Source organism: Kryptolebias marmoratus, linkage group LG8 (assembly GCF_001649575.2).
Source record: "Kryptolebias marmoratus isolate JLee-2015 linkage group LG8, ASM164957v2, whole genome shotgun sequence".
NCBI classification, from domain to species: Eukaryota; Metazoa; Chordata; class Actinopteri; order Cyprinodontiformes; family Rivulidae; genus Kryptolebias; species Kryptolebias marmoratus.
Window position 1 is genome coordinate 6,084,237 of NC_051437.1, and position 23,649 is coordinate 6,107,885.

Here is a 23,649-nt window from a genome sequence, read left to right on the forward strand (position 1 = left end):
TGCTTTAAATCACTGCTCTTCCTTTGTTAACCATTGTTGCCTGCAGGTGAACACATGCAGTCAGCACTGCTTTAAAGGGGAAATGAAAAAGTGTGTTGAAGCTAACAAACACAGAAAGAAAGTCCAAAAAGGTGATTGTTTTTTAGAGTTTTGTATTATCAAAAAAAAAATAAAAAAAAATCACTAGCTGTAAATTAAAAGTGTAAGATTGAAAACATTCCTTTGGTCTCTTCTGCGTCCTGTGACGTGTCAAGAGCCAAACACAGAAGCATGAATAAGGAAGTGAATAACGAATCCATGGAAATAGATAGCTTGCAGGTGAAATGCTTCAGGGGGTCGCAACTAATTGTGTAAACCGAACCAAACTACAACGGGTGTTTCATTCTCCAACTTCCCAAATTTCCAAAACACCTGGAATACCAATCTTCGATATAAAGTCGATTGACTTCCCACTGAAAAAGCAAGAATGTTTGCCAGGAACAGTCTGGACTATCTTTAACGCCAGAGAACAACACACCAAAAAGACGAGGAGCCTACGGCAAGTGTAAAACGCACACGTGTATTAGAGGTATCTGGACCAGATAAGCAAGAGATCATTTTGTTATTGGGGAAATTTTCTCTTGATGGACAAATATAGTGTGTTTAGTTATTGGGAGATTCTCAACGCTCTAATGAGCAGAACGTGATGGAGCCAGGCGCAGTGCACAGTCGCAGTGTGAGTACAAAATTAGCAGGAGAAGTGAAACTATTGATTTTTGCCATAATGAGATTAGTGAAAAAAGCGTGTCCATAAAGACACCATCTAGCGATCCGATTAAAATAACATTTAATCTTCCTAATCCACCTTCAAATCGAAGTTTTCTAACAAGTGCGTCTTCAGAAATAAGCCCTTTAATTCTAATCCTATTAGTTTCCTTTGAAACTGATCGTTTTTCTCTGCCGGCAGCCAAAGTGCTGAGGAACTCCTTGACATCACTGGGAAGCTTGTTCCTCTTATGAAATGGGGGAGCTCCAGTTCCCGACAGCATCACACCAAACCAAAAAAAAAAAACGTTTTCCTTGATAAACATTGATTCAGTGACCTCCTCAGTGTCTGCCTCCTTCTACGTCACCAACCAATGAGGTAACACCGCCCACACAATCACCCCACTTTGAAATTTTTACACAAAGACTCTAAAAACAAGTCATTAACGTTTTAAATCAGATAAATAAGCCACTGGAGTGTTTTATAGAAGTGTTTAACTAAAAGAAAAATGGGAAAACTCATTATTTTGATATTTTATTTAATTTGACCTTTAAACAAAAAGGCCTTCACAGGTGAGGGTACTGCTGCTAGAAAGATTGCACCTAAATCAACCATTTACTGAATCATCAAGAACTTCAAGGAGAGAGGTTCAACGGCCGAAGAAGACTTCAGAGCACCCAAGAAAGTCCATCAAGCACCAGAACCGTCTCCTTAAGTTCATTCAGCTGCAGGATCAGGGCTCCTCCGGTTCAGAGCTCACTCAGAAAGGAGAGCAGGCAGGTGTGAGTGTATCTGTACACACAGTGAGGCAGAGACTTTAGGAGAGTGGCCTGGTGTCAAGAAGGGCAGTCACCAAGGTTAATGTTAAGACCACTAGCTTAAGGCTAAAGTTTGTGGTAAATCCTAGTCAACAAGTAGCATCAATGTCACAAATGAAAACTAAAAAACGATAAACATCTGGGTGCTTAACAGAACATAGACACACAGTAAAATACCAACATGCAGTGGACAATTCCAGTCTGAAGATTACACACGTTCATGGCCATGGATGTCATTCATTTGGGGCTTTTAATGATTTATTTAAAGCGTTTTTTTCTGGGTGGAGTGATTATGCTGTATCCAACTTTAATGATTCTTAATAGCATGATTTGGATGCACAAGTCTGAGTTTACTGTGGATTTCTGACACAGAGGGTCTGAATTATATATACAAGCTCTTATATATGCATGCATTCACCAAACTAATAATAAGTGTTGCTGAAGGCTTTAAAATGTCTTCTAACTGACCGACCAAGGTCTGTTAACTTCTTGTCAGTGACCATAATTGACTTTTTGCCAACATAAAAGGATCTAGTATGAAATTTGCAGCTGTCCACATGGACAAGCTGAATCCCTTGTGAAGAAAACTTTTACAGTCAGATAAGACAACAGTGGATTTTTGTCCACAATGATAAGAGGTATGTTTGGAGGAGTCAAGGTGAAGCTTTTTTAAACCCAAGAACACTGTTCCACATGCCAGGCATGGTGGTGGTAGCATCATTCTGTGGTAGTGGTGCATTGCACAAAAAGATTAGAATAATGAAGAAGAACGGCCCCTTCCAGATTCTTCATTTTCACCTCAAAGCAACAGCTGGACCATTGAAACTTGGACACAATTGGACAATGATCCCAAAATCCCAAACATACTTCAGATTAGAGAAAATCCACAATAAATCCAAAGCTGTGCACATAATTCTTGTTTTTAAAAATGACTGAATTTGTATGCTGTATGTGTGACATGTTGGAGCAGTGGTCAGAGATGTCGCCTCACAGCAAGAAGGTCGCAGGATCGCCTCCTCTTTTCTGTGGGGAGTTCAAAAGTTCTCCCCGTGTTTTCGTGAGTTCACTCCAGGTACTCCGGTTTCCTCAGACAGACCCAAAAATAATCATCCATCCATTTTCTTTCACCACTTCTCCTCACCAGGTCGCAGGGAGCTGGTGTCTGTCCCCAAAATGTTGGGGGACACCCTGGACAGGTCGCAAGTCCATCAAAGGGACGCATAGAGACAAACAACCATTCACGCTCTTAAGCTCACCTAGGGCCAATTTAGAGTTACCAATTAACCTAACATGCGTGTTTTTGTTCTGTGGGAGGAAACCGGAGTAAACCCACGTGAGAGCAGGGAGAACATGTAAACTCCACCCAGAAAGAGCCCAGGTCAGGAAGAGATCCTGAACCTTCTTGATGGAAGATGACAGCTGCGCTGCAATCATGTTAGGTTGATTAGAAACTCTAAATGGTCCCTAGATGAGAGTGAGACTGATTGCTTTTACATGGCCCTGAAAAGAAAAGAGATGGCTGGATGGATGTTGTATAACCCTCCTGAAAGCCCTCAAAAAAGAGAGAGACAAAGAGAGGAAGAGATGCTCTTGTAACTTTGGGTCAACTTAACCCAAAGGCCGCGGGAGGGATAAACATTTAACCCTGGAAAAAGAACAATTTAAATCACTCGTTGAAAGCTACCAACTAATATGACATTCATGGCTGTGAAGGCTGTATGTTAACTTCTGACAACATCTGTAGGCCTGTTTCCTGCTCTTTGAGGGAATGAAAACCTGACATTTTCACACCAACCCTGAGCTGTTGCTCTGAGCTCAACGCTAACTAAACTATGGGAAAACAAATAAAGGTTGGAACAATGCTCAGATTTCCACAGACACCACTAGGGGGCGACATTGGTAGCTCAACAGGGGCAGCACAACAAACATTAATGTTCTTTTTAGAAGTTAATTTAATACAGAGTTCAATAAACCTAAATGTGTGACCATCCTTTAGGAAATCATCTTAAGATAGAGTTTAGACTATTTTTTTAAATTTTACATTTCACTACAAAGATGAATAAGAATGTACAAAAGTTGAAGTAATATTGAGTAAAGAATGGCAGAACAAAATCCTTAATTAGTAAACTAATGATTTGTTTGAACCTTTCTATGGACAGAAGCATGGAACGTATTTCTGATGAACAATTTTGTTGTTTAAAAATGATATGAACAAATGTAGAATTTCATGCCACTGAGCAAAAAAAATGGAAGATTATCATTTTTAACCATTTTGTTACGTACTCCGCACTTCTTATATAAAGTTTAGATTCACTGGAGTGATGTTTTGATTCTCTCTTTGGTGGAAAGAAGGTCGTGGGTTCGCATCATCGTTGGGATCTTACTGTGGGTAGAACAGAATTAATAATTTCTTCATCAAAATACAACTTCATCCGCAGCCATGATCTTGACCTTTTGGAAAACACACAGAAATAAATTAAAGACACAGACTTCACACTTTTTGTATCCATACCGAAGCATTTTTCTGGATATTTGACCACTCTTCTTGTCAAGGTCATTTAAACTGGACACAGCTTTTTTGAAAGATTATTTCAAATATGAGTTTGGCACAAATTGTGAATATTTCCAACCTATATGTGCTTGAAAAAAAAAATGAAGGGCTCATTTCACTAAAAGGATTGTGCAGCTTTTGTTGGTTGAGCAAACCAAACATTATGCATCTAGTTTACAACGCCATTTTGTGAGTATGCACTTCAAACTACACAACAAACCAAACAGCATTTCTCTGCATCAGCACAGTTTGCCCACATTTAAACTAAGTTTTGATGCAGACATTAAAAATAAACTGCCCATATTGGTGCAATTTATTGCAGGGGCTATGTTAGTCACAGGCTCAGAGTCGGTGGTAAATTTTGACCCAGGAGAGGAGACGACAGCTGCTACATTTAGACAAAGAGGGCAGGCGAGTCACAAAAAGTATAACTTAACACCTCTTCCTGTGATGAGTGTCTGGCATTGTTCCAATTTATTTCTGTAGTCTGAGGATTTGTGTTTTTGTTAGGCTGGAGGAGCATTTCTGAATGGAAGAAGAAATACCTTGAGTATTGTAGATGGGTTCTTAGATTGGACCAGAATAACAATGGTTTGATGCAAAAAGAATTAGGAACAGCTCGATGCTTGCGCCATCACTTTATGAGCCTTAAAGCCTTTCCATCCTCCATGAGAAGTCACAAAGTTGTCTCTCAGTCATGTGGCTGCATGACGAAAATCGTGCCATTTTTGTTTGTGTAGCATCTTTGTCCGCCCCTTCATGACACAAGGCCCGGGCCGGACTGTTTCTCACAGCGGTGTTTATGTGTTTATGAGGAAAAGCCGGTGAGCTTTAATGGAGTCATTTTGCTTCTACTGCTCCGCTGAGAAGCAGCTGGAGGCTGTTAGAAAATACAGACATCTTTACAACTGTTCCAGCAAAACTTAGAAACCTACGAAGACCGAGGAGACACAGGAGGCTCCTCATGGCTGTGGTGGCCGGGAGGAAGTTCGCCTCGGCCGGGCAGCGTAGGGACCCGTTTCCTTCATTTGCTCATTATTGTTCAACGTCAAATTTGAAAATACCAAACGGCGTGTTCTGTCTCAGTCTGTTTAATAAACATGTCTGGTCGCGGTAAGGGAAGCAAAAATCTGTAGGAGGACAGGGGAGTTGAGAAGCCAGCAGGAAGAAACCCGTTTTAAAGCTGTAGGAGGAGGGAGGAGCTTCCTGGGAGTTCTGATTCGAGTGTCTCGTGGACGATGAAAGGTGTGTGAGAAAACAGACGGCTTGCAACCACGTGACCGATAACTGACTTCTTAACTTCTTATAGAGGATGCCGGAGCCTTTAACAGCTTCATGAATCAGATGATAGGATGGAGATGTCTGGTGTAGCAAATGATGCAGCTTGACAGTTAAAACAGCTCCTGCAGCTCCTTCTTAGTGAATCGGGCCTCGAGTTTCCGGTGGACGCTCCTTTTATATCCAGTCTTGACACCCTGACCTGTCACGCTTCAATTCACTGACGGCAGAAAGTGTCAGAACTGTTCCACTTGTAGAATTCATATCATGAAATTTGTCCGTGAGGAAACATTTGGTGCCGATGACTGACACGATCCCTAATTAATTCATCAACTTCATTATTACATCCATGAGTGGTAGAAAATATTCAACATGAAGAAAATGTTGAGGACTCAACTTTCAACCCTGGTTGATTTTGAAAACTTCTCTCAGAACTTAGGCTTATTGCTCACCTCCCAAAATGTAAAGGCAGATAATGTTTCAGCGTGTGTTCGTGTCTGTTACTAAAGTATCTCGTGAACCACTGGATGAGTTTTAATGAAACATCCAGAAGGTAATCACTGGATGCACATCTTCAGCTGATTAACCTTTGGAGTCAGCCTGATTCAAGATGGCCGCCACAGACAGCTAATTTCAGAAAACGCAACAATGGCTGAAACTCAGTCAGCTATACAGACATTGTGCTAAAAGGTGGCGTGGTACGAGCTGGGAGCTCTGCTTAAAACTTTAGCATGAATTGTTGGAGTCAACCCTGTTTGTCTGTTAGCAAAATATCTCAATAACAACTGGACAGACTTCAATAAATCTTTTTATAAAGTTATCATTGGGCGTACATCTACACGTGATTATCTTTTGAAGTGAATCCTGTTCAAGATGGCCACCCCAGCTAATCCTTAGCAAACACAAATGGCTAAAACTCTGTCAGTTTTACAGATATTGAGCTAAACTTTGACGTGGTAGAAGCTGAGAGTGATTAACAACACATACTGCACTCTGACTGGAACATCTAACAATAAAGCATGAGATCGTACGTAAAGTTGTTTTCAAGGTTTGACATAAAACAAAGACAACTCTTCTCTTTTCTCAGCATAAGATGATCTCGGTCTAAAACTCTGGCTTTAAAGGTTGGCGGGTGATATGCATTCCTTCAGGAAATTGTAGACCTTTAATCAAATTAAAATGCGCTTTTCCTTTCAGTTACATCCAGCTGCGTCCTAAAAGACAGCCAGTCTCTTTAAGGACTTTTTCCACAGACTGTATGAAGAGCTGATTTCAGAATGTTTGCTCTTCAAATTATTTAAAGTGGAGCTGTTTTCTGTGAAAATTAAGCTGCTTAAATATTAGAATCCTTCTTTCTTCTCTGCTCGGTGAACTGACATAAGTTTGACTCCCTCGAAAAGAAAGAAAATGAAGAAATTGCCATTCATGTTTAAAAGCCTTCACCTCTATGTTGTTGCGCTTCCTGCTGCCTGTGTGGAACTAAAAACACCAGACCGCAGCACCGGGTTGTTTTTAAAGCTGGCTCCAGTAATCAGATTACACCACTCACGCAGGGACTCTGAAGGGTTTCGGTCGTTTTATTATTTCGAAAGACACTTTAAAGACATTCCTGAAGGAGGAGACATGATTTTGGTTCATAGAACATTAATGCTCGACACGACAAAAACAGAAAAAACACATTTACAAATGATGAACGCAAACAATATAAACAATCTTATATATAAAACATAGCAGGCGTAATAAATATTACACAAACACAAAAAACAAAAAAAAAAACTAAAAGTAAACAGAGTTAACCTATTTGGTTTGGGTAATGTTTGGAGTAAGGTGAGTAATTACTGATCTAAACAGCCTTTTTTTTAATCTCCAGGAGAAAGGCATTTAGCTAAAGCTCTGCAGAGTCACTCAGAGGAAGATCCACTCCAAACTTTACCTTCAAGCTCCAAACGTTCCCGTCAGAAAGAGACGCGAGCAAGCGTGACTTCCTGTCGTCCCACAGGCCTTTTCCTGCATAGTGCTGAAGTTGTCGTCGTAAGTTCGGCATGCCATTCAAAAACCTCGGATCAGTAAAGGAGTCTGCTGTTTCAGAAGCAGAAATGTGACGTTTGGACCACTTTGTTTTTTTGTTTTCCGCGGGGCTACGCGTGTCTCTCCCATCTTTGGGTGGGTTAGCGAGTTCGCAGGATGTGGAGATCAGTTTTGGTTCAGTCGAAAAAAAAGACGCCACGTGCCGTTCAAACACACACTCGCTCACACACACACACACACAAAAAAAAAAAATCACTGTGTGGCTGTAAATTCACTCTTAAGTGATTTTGCTACTTAAAGATAACTGTGCAATTATTTCTTTTTGTTGAAGCAAACCAGGAGTAGTACAAGTGTCAGGAGGTCTGCTTTCTTTCTTTTTTCTTTTTCTCCTTTTTGGTGTCCATCTCTTCGACTCGTGTGGAGTGCAGGGGTGAAGTTGTCAGACCTCTGCCTGGATGTCTTCTCTCTCCAACCCCCCCCGTAATGCTACTTCTGTTGCAAAGTGCAAGCAGTTGACTGCCTCTCCCTTTCGTTTGAGAAACTCGGAAATCAATGGCCAGAAAAACAAAACGGAAACGTCGATGTCTAAGTGTAAGGGGGGGGAAAAAAAAAAAAAAAAGAAGAAATGACCCAACTCTGTCCAAAACAACAGGAAGGGAGAGGGCAGTGTGAGAAAAAGAGTGCATCTGTAGAATCTAGAGAAACTCAGTCCGTCCACATAAAACGAGTGTTTTATGTCTGAATTGTTGCTGCTCGGCCTTTGGAAGCGTAGTTATACCTCCCTGGAAAAAAACGACAACAAAACAACATTAATAAAGATGTTCCCATGACTGAGGGGTAAAGCACAGAGTGATGTTCTGACAGCGGTGACTTACGATGCCGTCAGTGTGGAGTTGAGGACCAGGGTGGTGCGTATCCTGTACAGCTGAGCCAGAGTCAGCTTCTTGTGCTGCTGAGGTGGAGTTTTCCTCTTTTTGCGTGACAGTTCTCCTGAGTCACTGCCCGTCTTCGACTGGCAGTTCCTATCCGAGCGGCTGGATGGAACCAGCTGCGTCTCCTCACACAGCCTGCCAGGGGCCCTGTGGATGTGCATGGCCTCCGCCCTGCTCAGGCTGGCTCGGAGTTTGTCCGAGAGCCTGCTCGCGCTCAAACAGTCCTCGGAGACGTTGAGGCTGTTTCGGCGCAGCTCTGACAGGCTCTGGCTGTGCGCCAGCGAGGACGTGTCCAAATCCTCGCCGTGTGATTCCTGGGAGCCGGAGCTGAGGGAGTGCATGCAGGAGTTGGGGTTATCGCCGTGGAAGCGCTGCAGGAGGTTGTCCTCGGAGCGGGACAAGGTGAAAGATGATAACCTCTGCAGGTGCTGGAGTTTGGACTGAACAGGAGTCCGCCGGCGGGGCTTAGATATCTGGACTACAGAGATCTGGGACCCATTCTCTTTCTCTTCTTCCTCCTCGTGTTCTTCCACCTCCTCTGCTTCTGCCTCGCCCAGCTCCAGCTCCTGAACTCCTCCTTCCTCTGTCTCCTCTCCCTCACTCTGGACGGGCTGTAGCCGCAGCTCTCGCTGGAGGGATTCAGGGGAGAGGGTACCGTAGGCGCTGTCCATGGAGAGGGAGCGGAACTGGGGCTCCAGCTCCTCGCTGTCGGGCCCCCCCTCCGGGCTGTGCTCAGAGAACAGACTCGAGCTGTCCCTGTGAGTGGACCTTTCAGACAGCAGAGACCCGTCCGGATCGGAGTCCTTGTCGGAGGAGCTTTCTTCGAGGTGGGAGGTCGAGTTGGAGGCAGGGAGCTGGTGCTCAACCGGCTCGTCAACGTCCATCACTGACAGGGTCTCTGTGGAACCGTCTGATTGGCTGAAAAAGAGATTTGGTTGATATTTAGCAGTTTCTTTAAGGCAGATTTCATCTTGTTCAGATCTGAACTTTACTAAGAAAACTTCACAACAACAGGAGCTGCCGTTTCAGCCTCACACTGTAAAGAAATGTGGATTCTTCTGAAACACCCGTCCTAATCTGGGCTAAGTTTCAGCCATTTCAGTCTGAAATACTGTAGCATACAGAGGAGTTCACAGTAGACTCGGTGACTGCAGCGTGTCCAGTGCAAAGTCCCCCCCCCCTCCCCTCCACCACCGTGCCTGATAGTGTGAGGTGTTTGTGCTGACATACGGTTTGATTATCTCAGAATGTGTTGCAACCTGTTCCAGAAGTCTTATCATGGAAAGTTAAACTATTCAGTCTATTATTAAATAACAGTTGCTTCTCGAAGGCTAATGCTGATGTCTTACCACCTTGGCATTGTGTTAACACACCTGTATGCCGTATACGTCTGATTTTTATAGAGGTGATCACACATTCTGCTGATTAGTTAATTACCACGTTCGATCAGCAGCACATGGCTCCTATTTAATCTCTTGAATCCCATGAAAGCTGTACAGGTAAAAATGAGTTTTTAATTTGATTTAGCATTTTAGCTAAATTTGTGTTACATAAAAATTGACACACATCACATTTTGTTGTTGATTAGAGGTTGTGTTTACCAAATTAAAAGCCCAGATTCTTCATTTATTGCATCTTTATACATAATCCCTTAAAATTAAGCACAGATGTAGTAACTATAAACTATAATTAAACTTTTATAATCTCAGGTTTTTAGGTTAAGTTCTTATTTCTGTGAATCTGTGATTTCTAAAAGCTGAAAGGAGCCCTGTAGTACCTGGAGTTCTGCTTGTTCTTGTGCTGCAGGATCGGAGAACTTGCGGTGGAGTTGCTGCTCTCGTCCTCCTCTTCCTCCTCCTCCTCGTCCGTGCATCTCTTCTGAATGTCCTGCTGTCGGAGGACCTCCTGGGTGCGAAGCCTCTGCAGCTGATTCTGGAGGCGAGTGACGCACCGACATTACGACACAAAACTAAACAACCGCAATGTCAAAACCTGAAAATGTCTGAGCTGGACAGCTGAAAGCAAAAAAAAAAAAAAAACGCATCTCCAACCTGAACGTTGCAGATTGCGTCTACCCAGCTTCGCCCCTGGGTGGCGCTGTTGGCTTGAAAAGTGTAGGCTGCTACTGCACTCTTGAACTCATTGAGGTAGATGAGGATAAATGAGCCTGAAGGAACAGAAAAAAGTGCAAAATGTTGGTTTTATGAAGGCAAAAAGTCATCTTTTCCAGTACAAAATTTTTGTTTTTTTTTAATGCTGAGCTTTTTTTTTTGTCTGTGTGGCAGAATATTTGCTTTTGTATCTTTGAGGGATTTCCTGCTTTCCTCTGATTCATATTTCCAGACAAAACAGGGCGTTTGGTTTCTAAATATTGCATTTTGTCCAAAGCAAAACAATAAAATCAACACAAGAGGGCTCACCGGGATCTTTGAGTTCTTTACAGACGACGTTGTGGATGAGGAGAGGCTGACGGATAATTTTAACCTTTTCTACCCGTTTCACCGGTTTGGTAATTAGCAGCAGGTCAGTGAACAGGAAACAGTAGACCTCCATCTGTGGGGCAAGAGTCAGAAACCAGGTGTAACTTCAAAAGTGAAGGGACTCACGGTGCGTCTATAAGCAGTCGTGTGACTCGGTCTTACCCTGCTGTCTTTGCCCTCTTTCATCCTCAGTGCTCCCTCCAGATGCAGCTGCCGGGTCTCCTCCGGCGACGTTCCTCTCATGGGAGCCATAAGGTCGAAGTGGTTGTACTCTTTGAGGATCTGAACAGGAGACGACGAAGAAAAGAAAAACAAAAAGCGTGAAGCCTGATCTCCCACGAAGGCGCATATTTGAAAGCGCCGGGGCTTCATAAATCGTTACTTGCCTTCTCTACCTCCTCGCTGCTGCCCTCCACGGCCTCGTAGGAGTCCACGCGGGCGGAGATGGTGGCCAGCTTCTGCTGCTCCTGGCGCTGTCGCATCTGGAAGTCCACGCTGTTGATGAAGTCCTCCACTGTGACCACCTTTAGGAGGCAAAGCGCTCCTGTCAGTTCTGCTGTCTGCTACAGGACTGATTTTAGGATTTTATTGTTAGTTTTTAAAGCTCTTAATGGTCTGGCTCGATCTTATCCCCAGGATCTTTTAAAGCACCATTATTTTTTTGGAACACTGAATTGAAATAACCAGACACTTTTAGATGTTCCGAGATCTAAACTTCAAAGTGGAGCTGATGGTGCTTTTGCAGCTGCTGCTCCTGTTTTACGGAATAATTTACCTCCATATAAGAGCTGCTCAGACTTTAAAGAACTTTAACGTGCTGTTTAGGACTTACTTCTACTTGGTTATCTGTGCATTTTTATTTATTTACTTTGTGGAATTATTTTACTGTTTTCACTGCTCTCCATCTTCTGAAATTTGTTATTACTTCTCTGTCATTATTTGGTCGTAGAACACTTTACATGCAACACAGCTGCACCAAAGTGCCACATAATTTGGTGTGGTAGCAGCTGAGACTGACGCCCTATTTGTACTCTGAACAGATCGTGTTGCAGAGCTGCGGTCAATGCTGTCTGTTAGCAAAATATCTTCTGAACCAGTGGTGAGATTTTAATGAAACCTTCAGGAAACAATCAGTGGATGTCCAGCTACAGCTGATTAACTTTTAGAGCCAACCAAATTGACGATTTCCACCACAGCTAATCAACTTTAGCAAAGACAAAAATAGATATACCACAGTGAATTTTTCAGACCAGAAGTTCCTATCTAAAATCTACTGTGGTAGTTTTTAACAATCATTCACAACAGATACTCCAAATGCTAACAGATCATCAAAGATATTGCGATTTCGCATGAGAGGGAGCATAACCTTATTTTCAAAATGGCTACAACTTTGTCATTTCTCAAAACAAGATGATCTTAGTTTAAAACTCTGATATGAAAGATGGCAGGCAACTTTTGGTCTCTCTAGGAATGATAAACCTTTGATTTATCATTGAATTTAAGCTCATTTCTAGTGCTTCGTTGGTTTTTCAGTCACTTGTATTGAGTTTATTCCTTGTATTTATTTTGTATATAGAAAAGTCTCGAGGTCTGATTCTGGACATCCTCACCATGCTGTTAATGGTGTCGCGGGCTGTCTGCTCATCGGTCTTCTTCAGAATGCTCTTCAGCAGGAGAGGATATTTGGTCAGCCTCTGATGAGGCTTCGCCAACATGTCAGCCAGCTTCAGACGGTTGCACTGCTTATGGGTCTCTGCCCACTGGACGGAGTCAAACAAAGACAGGAAGTGAAGCGGAGCAAAAGGACGAGCGGGTCAGGACAGGGCAAGCCGAAAGAATCCAGAGTCGGTTTTATGGCGAGAGCGGGGAGAACACTCACCGTCACGTACGTCCTGAAGAGCTCGTTGTCCCTGAGAAGCGTCCGCATGTACTCCATGCAGCCCTCCTCCTCCATGCAGTAACGGATGTAGGGCTGGAACCTGGAGCCAAACTGAGCACACAAACAGACACCTACATCAGTTCTATCACTTCAACCACAAATGGAAAAAATCTTATGCTGCCCGTGTACACAGCTGATGCATGCTGACCGTCCTGAAGCCGTCGTGGAGGTGTGTGGGGTCCAGCAGGGCCCGGGCCTCCCTGGCCTGCTCCAGGACGGGGACCATGATCTGGTTCCACAGGGACGTGTGCAGGCGGACAATCTCCTGGATGTTACTGAACAGCTTGGTGGGCTCCACCTCTGTCAGCAGGCCGCTCTCCTGCAGGTTCAGCAGGCCACACAGGAACAGCTGGAGAGAGAGACCAAACGTTTCAGACTGAAAATAAATAAAGAAATAGTTTGAGGTGGCACAAAGTTTAAAACTAGAGATTAACGCGAATAATTAATTTTCTATTTGTTGTTGTTTTTTTTAAACAAGAAGTTCATTCAGTTTCTTATCTGTCAGAATATAGAACAGACGCAACGTCGTGTTGCAGTAAATGATCTTTCTTTGTTCTTACATCAGTGATGACTCTTAGTTTCTTTATGTAGGTGGCCTCCGTGTGCAGCAGCTCCCATATGGCCTCCTGCTGGTGGAACTGGCGCTTTGGCAGCGTCTGCGTCGACACACACAGGTGATACTGATAAGTATGACATACTGTAAGTGACCACTTCCTGTTTGTTGTCACAGGACACCGTTTCCAGGTAAAGTCTTCCGAGCACTGACTGCATTTTGAGAAGACAATGATTTATTTTACTGGCAGAAATCTCTTTTATTGCTCATTATGTCATGATTTGTAACAACTGTTGCTTAAAGAAAATGTCATTTCCTGATTGGATCCGAGAAACGGACAGAAATAATTGTTAAAAACTGAGATTTTACCCAAAACCACAGAGAGAGTATCATCATCAACTACCTGGACCAAACTGTAGAAATGTTAGGATTTGAGAAGAAACTCAGCTGTGAGTGCTCAAGATAAGAACTGTTTGCTTTCTTATATTGACCTTTACCAGTTATCAGGTGTAATTTATGCCCAAATTTATGTTTTCAAGGTAGCAGATTGCTGTATCATTAATCTCAAAGGAGGCACACCCAGAATGAGGAGGGGGGGGGGCTCTGCTGCAGCTCTGTGGTATTTTTCATGTAACTTTGGAAAAATGCACAATACAAAATCTCTTAATGTGCTTTAATTCTCACTTTAGTTGTAAATTAAAGAAACAACTTTCTGCAAGTGTTCTGCAGTTTTCTGTGACACTAATCAGCAACAGGGCGAGTTGACTATGTTGGGAAGTTTCTGGCAGGAATCAGTTTTATGTTCGCAGCCTTCAGCAGTGAATGTTCGTTAAAAAGGGGAAAACCAGCAGCTGGCAGATGAGCTGATTAGTCAATTACACATTAACAGGTGAAAGCCTGTGACAGTCTGTGATGGTGGTTATCATTTTCACAGGAATTTACAGCCCTGCACAACAGCCTGACTGTAAAAGGCTTTATTACGGGAATACTGGCAAGAACTGAAAGTGTGACGGAGGGAAAAGATATCGGCGTGCTTGCATAATGAAAAATGTTTGTCGGCGAGGGCTTCGCTCCTGTTGGCGCCTTACCTCCGAGTCGTCCAGCAACGACTGCCAGCTGTCCTCCATGACCAGGTTGGCCTCCTCCTCCTCCTCCTCCCAGGAGTCCTGGTGGAAGGAGAGCAGCTGAGGCACTTTGGGGAGCCCGAACAAGGAGTAGGTGTGCAGTTTGCTCTGAAGCTGCTCCAGACGATCCACCTCCTGCAGCGAGACCTAAAAAAAAAAAAAAAAAAAACGGCTTCCAAACCAGGTCCAGTTTGATTTTACAGCACAAGAACACGATGAGCTGCGGAATCAGGCATTTGTTTCAGTTTGGCTGCTTATGGTTACGTTAAAAATGCAAGAAAAGATGAGCTGAACACACTGACGCCGTCCCTAATGGTGCATCTGTATTTAAATCCAACTGTAGCCACTATTCAAGCTAGTGGGCTTTACATGGTTATGAAAATGAGCTCTGTGCATTGAGACCGGCTAACAATAGAAGACAGGGAGGGCGGAGTGGGGGGTGAGGGCAGTGGACAGAAATGAAACCCTCTCAGGAACTTCTGTTCACTAATAGCTTGAGATTTAAGAGGAACATGATTCGATCTGAGCTTATTTTTCAGACTTTATCTCAGAGTGACTGACAGCAGTACAACCCTGCAGGCAAACAGAGCTCCAGGTTTTTGGTCCTGAGGGGGTTAAAAGAGAAACTGGCTGAATAGAGATGAGCCTGGAGTTGACACACGACTGACAGGAAGTGCCTGTGTATGACATCTGCTACCCTGCAGGACGAAGGAAGAGGAGAGATGTGTGGCATGTGTCCGACCTTCACTTGAAGCAAAATTAAATTATTGATGAGGACAAAAACAGCTACTGGTGAGATCTGACATCCTAAACTTTTTTAACTGCTTTAGTTCATGAATTTAGGGTTCCATCTTTTAATTAGATAAAAAAGCGAAGTGAAAGGTTTGAGCAATTTGTTTTCAGAAATTCAGATTTTTAATTTTTTTTTTTAGCAAATTAGGGGGTGGGAAGTCTGTAAGACTTTTTTTTCCATAAACCTGACTTTAATAAGAAAATTCTGGATAGGAATCAGTGAGCACAGGCTTCCCCTCCACGTGCTCATTTCCATAACGGCTGGGAGGAAAGTACAGAGGCCAATAAGTGCAGAGACTGAAGGGAAATGATTTCACCCGGGCTGGCGAGATATGGCCTCCTGACCTCCTCCCACTGCTGCCAGCTTCTGGTTTTTTGGGGTTTTTTTGCTTTTCAATGCCTTTTTTTTGTATGCGAGACACATCTGGGCAGCAAATCTGCTCCCTACAGAAGAAAAAGCACAGTGCTTTGTTTGAAACAGCATTCACACCCTCACTGTTACCTTGACGCAGGTCCCTGCTCCGGCGTTGGAGCTGAACAGGACGCTGAAGCGGCTGGCGGCGCGGTTCTTCCAGCTGTCGGGTCCGGCCCCGACGCCGGGCAGAGAGCCACCCAGCTGTCCCAGAGAGTCCGGCGTGGGAATGTTGGGCTCCCCCAGGAACTCGGTCATGTTCTTCCTCCGCCGCGCCTGACCCTGACAGGCACAGAGAACAGATGAAACTGAAACGCTGATCGAGATAAGCAAGAAAAGAGAAAATGAAAGAGCACAACAGCTCATTTTGTTTGGAAATGCAAGCAATTCCTGTCAGACACTAGCGGAATAAGAAGAATATACAAAGACAGGATAAGCAGGAAATCAGAGGGGAATTTTAGAGTGAGAGATGACATCAACACGCTCGTTAAAGCTATCCCCAAACAGGAGGGGGAAGGACCGCCACTTCCTCGCACTGAATGCTCATGACATCACAAGGAGCAGGCAGCAGGTTGTTTTATAAGAACACACGACCCGAGTCTGCCTATTGTTCGGGTCCATTGTTCCCCTGTCGGCAGACCCGGCCGCGCAGCCGCGCTCCTGCAATCTGCCCACTTTACAGGCCGCAGCAAAGCAAACAAACAGGGTATCTGAGGAAGCAGTTGTTTTTGTCGTTGGAGTGTCAGCGCTGAGGAATCTGTTTTTTTTTTGTGTGTGTGTGTGTGTGTGTGTGTGTGTGTGTGTGGGGGGGGGGGGTAGTTTTCTGTGAGCTCAGCCGCGGACCCCCACTTCATCAAACACGATGACAGGGAAATTTCACATTCCTGGATACTGACACCATTGTTAAAACGGACAAAATTCCTGACCCGATCATACGATGCTTCACTACACACAAACACCATAGTCAAAATATTTGTTTACTCATACCCACACATGGGTGTATGTTGCTTTCAGAAACTTTCCAGGGCCAACAGGTGGAGCAGGTGGACTCGTTTAAGTACCACGGAACAGACACATACCTGTATTTCTCTCAGTTTACAAGAAGGCCCAACAACATTTCTACCTGCTGAGGAAATGACAGACCTTTCATGTCAGCAGGAGAACCCTGACCTCAATAATTAAGAACTGGTTTACCTCAGTGCACCCCTGTCAGACTTCTACAGCAGCTCAGTGATCAAGAAAGCCGCCCTGCTCACCGAGGACCCCTCACATCCACTACCCAACGTTTTTCAGAAGCTTCTATCAAACAGGCGCTGTAGAGTCCCAGTGACCCGGAAAAAATGTTTCCCAGAAATCCTTTGTACAATCTGCAGTAATGTTTGGAAACTAAACCAAACAGACACAGTCTAATGACGGCAAATTAATTGTGACAATTCAGTATGTTTTATGTTGGGGTTTTTTTGTGTATGTTAAGAGATGTACATGAGCGTGTCGTAAGGAGAAATTCTGCCACAGTTGACGTAGACAATAAAGCATCTTTGACAGACAATAAAAATATCTGTTTCAGCTGATATGGAGGTATCGCAGCTAAGACATTCCCGTTATTTTGACAGACACAAAACGTCTAACCTTCATCCTCTGAGTACTGAAACTATAAAAGCCTGACTCTGCAGAGTGATCAGTGGAGCAAAATGCACAAACAAGCAGAAAATTAAAACAAAACACTTTTATGACACATACTCATAACACTGAATAGTTTGTTTGACTAAATCAAATGTACGAAGAATTTTTTCATTACACAGCCTTTGGATCATTAGCCAGACCATTATGGAAGCACTTAACTAAAGTAAAAGCTGGACAAATGGCTCTCTCACTTGTATTCTGGCAAATAAATCTGCGTGTGTGTGTGTGTGTGTGTGTGGGGTCCTCCAAAATATGAAGCAGCTTCTAGTCCTTTTATCTTTAAGAGGCTATTACCCAAAGAGCCAGCTGACTCAACTGACTTAACTTAATGTGAGTATTCGAGCAGAAACTGGAGTAAAAGACAGATGGTTTAGTTGTTTTAGAGAAAAGGAAATAAAACTTAAGCCAATGAGGGCTTTTTTTTTTAACAACTGGCGAAGGACACAGGTGTTAGGAAGTGTTGATTTCACACAACCAGACAGGAAATGTTTGGGCAAAGTGAAACTCAGCAAAGAAGAAGCCTTAATATGGAATCAGGCAAAGTTTACGTGTAAGAAAGTTATTCAGCAGATTGAATATCACAAAAAAAAGTTTTTCCCAGTTGGATATAAAAGCCAGGAAGTTGTAATTACGACCAGAGGAGGACAAAAAGCCATCAGCAGTTTCCCACCGTGGAACAGTGCTCACCATTGAAGCCAGAGGCATGTCAAACGTAACAAAAACCATCCTAATCCTTCAGATGGATTCATGGACCGCAGCCCATCCCTCAAGCCAGCTGCTGCTCTCACTCAACTTCTCGCCTCTTCCACTGGCGAGACACGCATCCACGTTGTCCTCACCTCGCTCGCTTCAGATCGCTGTAGCTCTGTTTCGTTTGTTCTGTTTCCCTACAAACGCTTCGTTTAGCCCTAAACAACCTGTTCCAGCTGACCCGGCCTGCCTTGCTCTCGTCTTCCTCTGCTCTGTCGTTCAAACAGTCAGCTGTGAGTCCCGCTCTCTGGGACGCCTGGTTTGCTCGCATTTCATCCAGACACTGGCCTGAAGTCATAGCAACCAGGAGGATCCTGCCTCATTGTGCTGGCCAGGAAAGGGGAGGTGCGGGAGGAGGGTGATGTGAATGTCTGGAGGTGGAGTCGGCGTGACGGCTCACAGGGAGCTCCCTGGTTCAAAACAGGCACGCCGGTGCTTGTGAGGATAAGAAATGCTCGGCGTATCACTTTCAACTTGTAAACAAGCAGCTCACTACTTGTAAAACCAGGACGTTTCCAGTTTTTCAAGTTTAGTTTTCGTCACAACAAATCGGCTAAATAAAACCCCCGAGAAGCCCAGACTGAATGTATCGTTTTTCCCCCATCACATCCTCTCGAAGCCTTTGTTTTGTGCAGGTCGTGTTTTGCTTCGAAGTCTTTGAACAATGCCAGGCTGGACGGCAAAAACAAGGAAAAAAATTTCCACATTATTGGCCAAACGGGAAACCTCCATTGTTGACTTGTTTCAGCACATTATTAGGCTGCTTAAGCACAATAGATAAGCTCAAGAAAGCACACGCCTCCTCCTGTAGCGACCGAGAAGTCTGAAACCCTTCCAGAGTTCAAGACTGTAGATTAAAAGTACACCATCAGTAGAGAACGAACAGTTGTTAGTCAGAACCATGAAGACTGAAGTCATTAACTCTTTAAAGACGTTTCGTCTGTTCAGTAAGCTGGTAATAACTCTTCAGCCTAAAACTCCGACAGCCAACAATAAGCCTCTGTATTTATGTTTACCCAACTTATTATGTTCACAAGGTCTCCGTTGTGCCCTCTGTGTAAACCTGTCAGAGCAGAGGGCAGCGACTTCCTCAGCTTTCTCGGTTTTAAAGTAGCTCGACTCGTTTAGGACAACTTCGGTCGAGTTAATGACATCAAACAGGGCTCACAGACGGATCTTATCCTCTGTGGCTTGTGCCATTAACCTTGGCCTGGAAAAAGGAAAACCATTAAAAAAGACTGGATCCTTAAAAAAAAAACAAGTGCTGACAAAGATAGTTGCACCAATCTCCCTCACCCCGCCTTTATGGTAGTTAACTGATAACAACTCCCCTTGATCAGGCGGGTTGATTAACGACGGGAAATCAGCAGGACACTGACCTTCCTGAAAGCTTGAACACGTAACCCACACAAAGCGCGCGCACACACACACACACACACAAAACCAGGAAACAGAAACCATAGGAAACACCAGCGGTCAGTTCATGCTGCAGGCCTGATGACAAGCACAAGAGCAGCACAAACAAAACAAATTAAGGCATCTCAGCTGCTACCACATCAAATGTGAGGACAATATCTGTAAAATTGACTGAATTATTGCCTTTTTTGTGTTCTTTGAGCTCAGCAGGCTGTGGCAACCATCTTGAACTGAGTTGAATCCAAAGGTTAATCAGTTGTAGATGTACGCCTAATGATTGCTTTCTGCAAATTTTATTAAAATTCATCCGGTGGTTCATGAGATATGTTACTAACAGACAGACACAAACACGGGCAAAAACATTATCACCTGCTTTTCATTTTGCAGCTGCTGGCAATAAACTCTTGACTACAAATATTTTGAGCTCTTGTTTAGTTGTTGTTGTTTTTATTGTGACCAAATTTTAATTTTTTTGTCACTAAAGTTATTTGATGACAAACATGTCAGGAGAAATTTCCTTTAGATTAAGATATTTCCCATTTATCATCATGTGCGACAGGCATCTACTTGTGACAATCACTTCAATAGCATTCCCTTAGAAACGGCAAGAAAAGGATCCCTGAGTCCGTTCCACAGAATGTGTTCATAAGTGTCTCACCTGACGTGTAGGCTGAATACTGTCAGCAGTCGGTGACTCGGGAATTTCAGAGTCCACTTGCAGCAGGTCCCAGCTGTGCCAGGACGTCAAACGACCAAAACGCACCATTTTCCACAGGAAAACAGGAGCGGGGAAAAACCCCCACTAAACTTAAGATTTAAACTATATCTCAGGAGTCAAAAGACGTAGAAAACAAAGTCCAGGAGTCAGGAGAAAACCATTTTTCTAGAAAGGTTAAGTCCGGACAGAAGTGGAGAGCACAGTGAAGCATGGCTGATTTTCCTGGTGAATGTCGAGCTGAAGCTGCAGATAAGGTGTGCTGCAGGTCAACGGTCACACAAACAATAATTATAAAAAGGTGTGTTTGCCTGCAGTGATCTCCACCTTCAAGGGAAAGTCTTCGTCTTTCCAGCTCGCACACATCTGAGTCTTCAGCTCCTCCTACGCCACATGGAGAGGCTCAGGCCTGGCTCAGGCCCGGCTCAGACCTGGCACCGACACGTGTCGGCTCGGGCTGATTATGTTACAAGCGAGCTAAATACGAGTGTTCACACCTGGGATCAGAATGCCTCTGAAGCAATCGGATCTCAGTTACTCTACATGCAAATAAAGACATATCCATGGCACACAGTGAGCTGTCAACAAAGCAACAGACATCAAGTGAGGTTTGTGTAAAACCGCAAACACATTCAGTCACCTGGACTAAAACAGGTATGCACTTTTGAGAAATTATTTACGTAACTCTTGATAAGCTTAATAAAGTAACCTACAGACGTGATTTCTAAGTAAAAGAGCATAAACTGATTTGTGACTTCACAGAAGTCTGTGTCAGTGCAAAGTCTACGGATTTTTAGTCATAAAAAGTCCACTGCAGTAAAACGACTAACAGCGTTCTGATAGTTATGTTACGTTCACAGTAAAGAAAAACACAAACTTAACACTGTTCAGATTGTTGTACAGCTATGGTTCTTAGATTGTGGTACAAGTACCACTGTGGTACTTAGTGGTACTCAGAAAACAATATGATATTAACTGTTTAAAAGGTTTTTTTTTTAACCATCAGAAGCTGAACTGTGATGTAAAACTAAAGAGCAAAGAAGGCCAAAAAGATGAGCAGTTCGAGTCAATTCATTTTGATCTTGGCTACAAGCAGAAACTACAATGAAGAACATTTGGAGAACCATTGGAAAAAATAGACACTGATGTGCTAGTGCCTACTCAGCACCAGGGAAGTCTTTATAAGACCTGCTGTAACTAAAACGAGCAAAATGATTCAAGGAATTTCAAGGTTTGGATTCAGTTGTTGTGGGGTAAAAGAAGAGCCGAGACCTTTGAATTGGGGATGGGATTATGGCTCATAAGCTTATATAATTGTTTTTTTAGTATTACTTTCTTCATGTCTGTCACAACAGGTTATACTTGAAGAGCGTAGTATTTTCTGAGGTGGTACTCATTTTAAAAAAGTTTGAGAACCACTTGAAGAGGATTTTTTTTTAAATCCAACAATCTCCTCAAAGTTCATTAAATTATTTGGTTTTAGGAGAGTATGACCCTGTTCAGACCCAGCACTAACACCTATCCTTCCTTCACAAACGTGCAACACAGATGACTCAGTAGTGTTCATGTCAAATTATTAAAGATCTAGAGAAATTTGTTGGTACTCCATAATTTAAAAATTAAAAAATAAATAAATAAATGCTAACTGGAGCCAAAACGCTCTGGTTTCGTCTCAGTATATAAAAACTTCTCCCAGAAAGTTTAGGACTTGTCAACACGCCACTCTGTCTTTTTCTCTGCCAATAGCGTTTTCCATGAAGCCTACTATGATTCAAAATGTGACGGATGGCGCGATAAGAAAGTGATGTTCTTTGATTTTAGAGTTTGACTTGAACAGTTTTGGCTCTTTTTACCATCCGCACCATCAGTCTGATCAACCTGGGGTTGCATTTCCTCTTGCCTCCAGGTCCTGGGAGGTTGGATACATGAACCTGATATTATTTATTACCAGAAGCACTTGGAGCGCAATAGCATCATTAAAAGAAATTGTCCAATCCAAATTGTAATGCAGATTGTTACCAAAATTTAACCAATTGTTTATAGTGACAACCCAGCTTTTCCTGAAAATTTCATCAAAATCTGTTCATTAGTTTTTAAGTAATCTTACTAACAAACAAACAATCCAACAGACACTACCGAAAACATAACCTCCTTGGTGGAGGTACATGTTGGCAGCTGTGGTCAGAGGAACATAAACCTGCTTAGGGATGGTCTTGAAGCTTTTACCTTTAACTTGGATACTTATAATCTTCTTTCTGAGCTCCTCAGATCCAACCTTTTCTTTCTCTGCTCCAAGTTCACTGTTGTACACACAACTTTCCCAAACTGCCCAGTGTCTGTTTGTTTCCTCTAAACATGCAGAAAGGTGAAGGGGAACCTACTAATTTGTTTGTATTTTTAGCGCAGGTGACTAACCGTGTTTGTTATTTTACAGTCCATTTCATGTATTGTTGGCGTTCAGCTGACAGCTCACTGCGTGACGTGGCTATGCCTTTATTTGCATGTAGAGGAACTGAGATCGGATTGCTTCAGAGGCATTTTAATCTCAGGTGTGAAAACTCGTATGTAGAGCAGTCGTCCTGTGACAGAATCAGCCAGGAACGCATGGTTGGCCCGAGGCAGTCTTGTTTTGTCTCATTATTAGTCTCATAAGACAGCAAACTAACAAACATGCGTCAACAAATTCTTTACACCCACACGCTTACTGAACAAACTGGATTCAGTGAGCGGAAAGACACGACTTCCATTTTAAACAATGACGCAAACAAAGCTGAGAACTATGACGCTTTGGCAACAATATTATAAAATTAGAATTTACTATTTAAAGGCAAGCAATGATCGTTATCAGAGACTTGATGTGAAAAACAGTCAACTTTGTAGAGAAAAGTGAACTACATGACACAGGAAATAAAACTCATGTTTCTCACTGATGCCTATAAACTCAAGCACCTACTTTCTACTGTCCCACTACCCCCAGTGTAGTAAAGAAGCCTTCCTGTTTCAGTGAAGCCCTCCAGATCAGACACAGCAATAAAGCCCAGGATGACAGATGCTGATTCAGCTGCTGTTACTTGACTCTGCGTTAACAGGACAACTGTCTATACAGTGAGCCATCAGAGGGGTCAGACAGTGAGTGAAGAGCTGGCTGCTGGAGGGGACAATCTGACTGGAACACCACCACAGCACCAACCCGTATTATCAGGAAACATTCAATCTCATCCACCATTGGGAGGAAATAAAAAAACAAAAGTTCCCACCTCCGTCTTCTGCCCTCCAGAGAAACAGAAACCCACTGAGACAACTGTATGAGCTGCATTCTGCTACATGAATCATGTAAGAAACCGTTTTTACTAAGAAGCCACCCCACTCTCTTCTATGTGTCACCTTCTGAAAGTTGTGGGCTCTTTATTCCATCACGTGCTTGTAGCCCCGC

At 43.2% G+C, this 23,649-nt stretch overlaps 1 protein-coding gene across 4 annotated transcripts in view; it reads right to left on the reverse strand.

The window, feature by feature from the left end:
• Nucleotides 1-6,953: 6,953 nt before the first annotated feature.
• plekhg5b (pleckstrin homology domain containing, family G (with RhoGef domain) member 5b) overlaps nt 6,954-23,649 on the reverse strand; it is a 90,446-nt gene continuing 73,750 nt past the window's right edge. For all 4 annotated transcript variants that reach the window (XM_017419267.3, XM_017419266.3, XM_017419268.3 and 1 more), the window contains 13 exons: nt 15,743-15,934; nt 14,413-14,583; nt 13,332-13,427; nt 12,920-13,120; nt 12,712-12,822; nt 12,443-12,592; nt 11,219-11,356; nt 10,995-11,114; nt 10,773-10,905; nt 10,404-10,519; nt 10,130-10,284; nt 8,296-9,270; nt 6,954-8,202 (listed from right to left, as the gene is read on the reverse strand). In XM_017419267.3, the coding sequence (XP_017274756.1) occupies nt 8,193-8,202; nt 8,296-9,270; nt 10,130-10,284; nt 10,404-10,519; nt 10,773-10,905; nt 10,995-11,114; nt 11,219-11,356; nt 12,443-12,592; nt 12,712-12,822; nt 12,920-13,120; nt 13,332-13,427; nt 14,413-14,583; nt 15,743-15,934 (2,568 nt within the window). In that variant the 3' untranslated portion in view covers nt 6,954-8,192. The remainder of the gene's footprint in view (nt 8,203-8,295; nt 9,271-10,129; nt 10,285-10,403; nt 10,520-10,772; nt 10,906-10,994; nt 11,115-11,218; nt 11,357-12,442; nt 12,593-12,711; nt 12,823-12,919; nt 13,121-13,331; nt 13,428-14,412; nt 14,584-15,742; nt 15,935-23,649) is intronic.